Source organism: Oxyura jamaicensis, unplaced genomic scaffold (assembly GCF_011077185.1).
Source record: "Oxyura jamaicensis isolate SHBP4307 breed ruddy duck unplaced genomic scaffold, BPBGC_Ojam_1.0 oxyUn_random_OJ72110, whole genome shotgun sequence".
Taxonomy (NCBI): domain Eukaryota; kingdom Metazoa; phylum Chordata; class Aves; order Anseriformes; family Anatidae; genus Oxyura; species Oxyura jamaicensis.
Genome location: NW_023310872.1, coordinates 6,731 through 8,295, shown reverse-complemented (window position 1 = coordinate 8,295; position 1,565 = coordinate 6,731). Strand labels below are relative to the sequence as shown.

At 77.9% G+C, this 1,565-nt stretch overlaps 1 protein-coding gene across 1 annotated transcript in view; it reads left to right on the top strand.

The window, feature by feature from the left end:
- Positions 1-490: 490 nt before the first annotated feature.
- LOC118159802 (nuclear factor 1 A-type-like) overlaps positions 491-1,565 on the top strand; it is a gene marked incomplete at its 3' end in the record, with an annotated part of 7,800 nt that continues 6,725 nt past the window's right edge. Inside the window, exon 1 of the mRNA XM_035314357.1 lies at positions 491-692. Coding sequence (XP_035170248.1) covers positions 666-692 — 27 coding nt within the window. The remainder of the gene's footprint in view (positions 693-1,565) is intronic.

The window sequence follows — 1,565 nt, the reverse complement described above, 5'->3', positions numbered from 1 at the left end:
GGGGTGCCGGCGGCGGTGCCAGCGCTGGCACCGGGCGGTGACAGATGGCCGCAGCCACCGTGACAGCTGAGGGGGCACCGCCACGGCCCCGCCATCGGCGCTGTCACGGCGCTGTCACGACACGGCACGGCCGCTGCCGCTGTCACCGCGCTGCCGCTGTCACCGTCCCGGTGCTGTCGCTGTCACGACCTTGTCACCCTCCCGGCCCCGCCGCTGGCACCGCCCCGCCCGTGTCCCGGCCCCGCCCCTGTCGCGACACTGTCGCTGTCCGTCCCCCCCCCGTCCCCCCCCGTGGGGTCCCGGTCCCCCGAGGCGCCCCATCCGAGGGGGCGTGGTCAAGCGAGAGGGGGCGTGTCCCCGTCACCAGGGGGCGTGCCCTAGCCCCAAGTGGGCGTGTCCACCACAGGGAGGGCGGGGCCGTACCGCGGGGTGGGATCGAGGGGGGCGTGGCCGAGGCAGTTGATGTGGGCGGGGCCTGACGAACGAGGGGGCGTGGCTCGGAGGTGGGCGGGGCCGGTGGGCGGGGCCTCGGCGGCGCTTCCCGCCGGCAAAAGTGCGGCGGGCGCCGAACTTCGGCCAAACTTTCCCCGCGCCGCCGCCGCCGCCCGGTCCCGGTCCCGGTCGCGGTCCCCCGGCCATGCCCCGCCGCGGCTGACACCGCCGCCATGTACTCCCCGTACTGCCTCACCCAGGTACGGGCCGGGAGTCGGGGGCCGGTGCCGGGGGTGGGCCGGTGCCGGGAGTACCGGGGGGGGGGCGTCCGGTACCGGGGGGGGTGTCCGGGACCGCGGGAGGGCCGTCCGTTAACGGGGGAGAGCCGTCCGGTACCGGGGGGCTCGGGAGCCGGAGGGTTTGGGGTTTGTTGCGTGTCTGCACCTCCCTGAAAACGGGGGGGGGGGGTCGGGGGCACGGAGCCCTCCCCCTTTCTCCCCCATCTCCCCGGTGCCCGGTACCGGGAAGGCGGCGCTCCCTTTGGAAGCGCCCGGTAGCGGCGGGGGCCCCCCGGGGGGCTGTGCCAGGTTCCGGGACCGGGCAAAAAGCGGCGGGGAGTCCCGGGGTGGGGGTGGGGGGCGTCTGGTACCCCCGGTCCCGGCTCGGGCTACCTCCGGTTTCGTCCGGTGCCTGCAGAGGGTGGGGGGAGGCCGGGACCCCGCGCTGCGGCTCCCCGGGGCGGTGTGACCGGGGGGAGCTGCTGCCCGGTGCCGCCGTCCCTGCCGCATCCCTGGTGCCCCCCGGTCCCGGTTGCTCCCCCCCAAGCGGCCGCTCCCGGGGCATCCCCGCGCCAAGGACCGGTCCCGGCCTCGGCGCTGCCCGGTGCGGAGCGGAGCGCCCCGGTGACCGCGTCCGGGGACCCCGCAGGCTCCGGGTGCCGCCGCGGTTCCTGCAGCGGGGGGGGGAGAACCTGGACCGGGAGCGGGGTCCCTGTGCGGGGCGGGGGTGTCACCGCGCGGGGCCACCGCTTCTCGCCCCGGGGGAGGGCGAAGGGGGGGGGGGCTTCTAAGGGGAGGGGCAAGGCAAAGGGGGGGGGGAGGTCGGGGATCGGTGCCGTTACCCCGGCCCCCCCC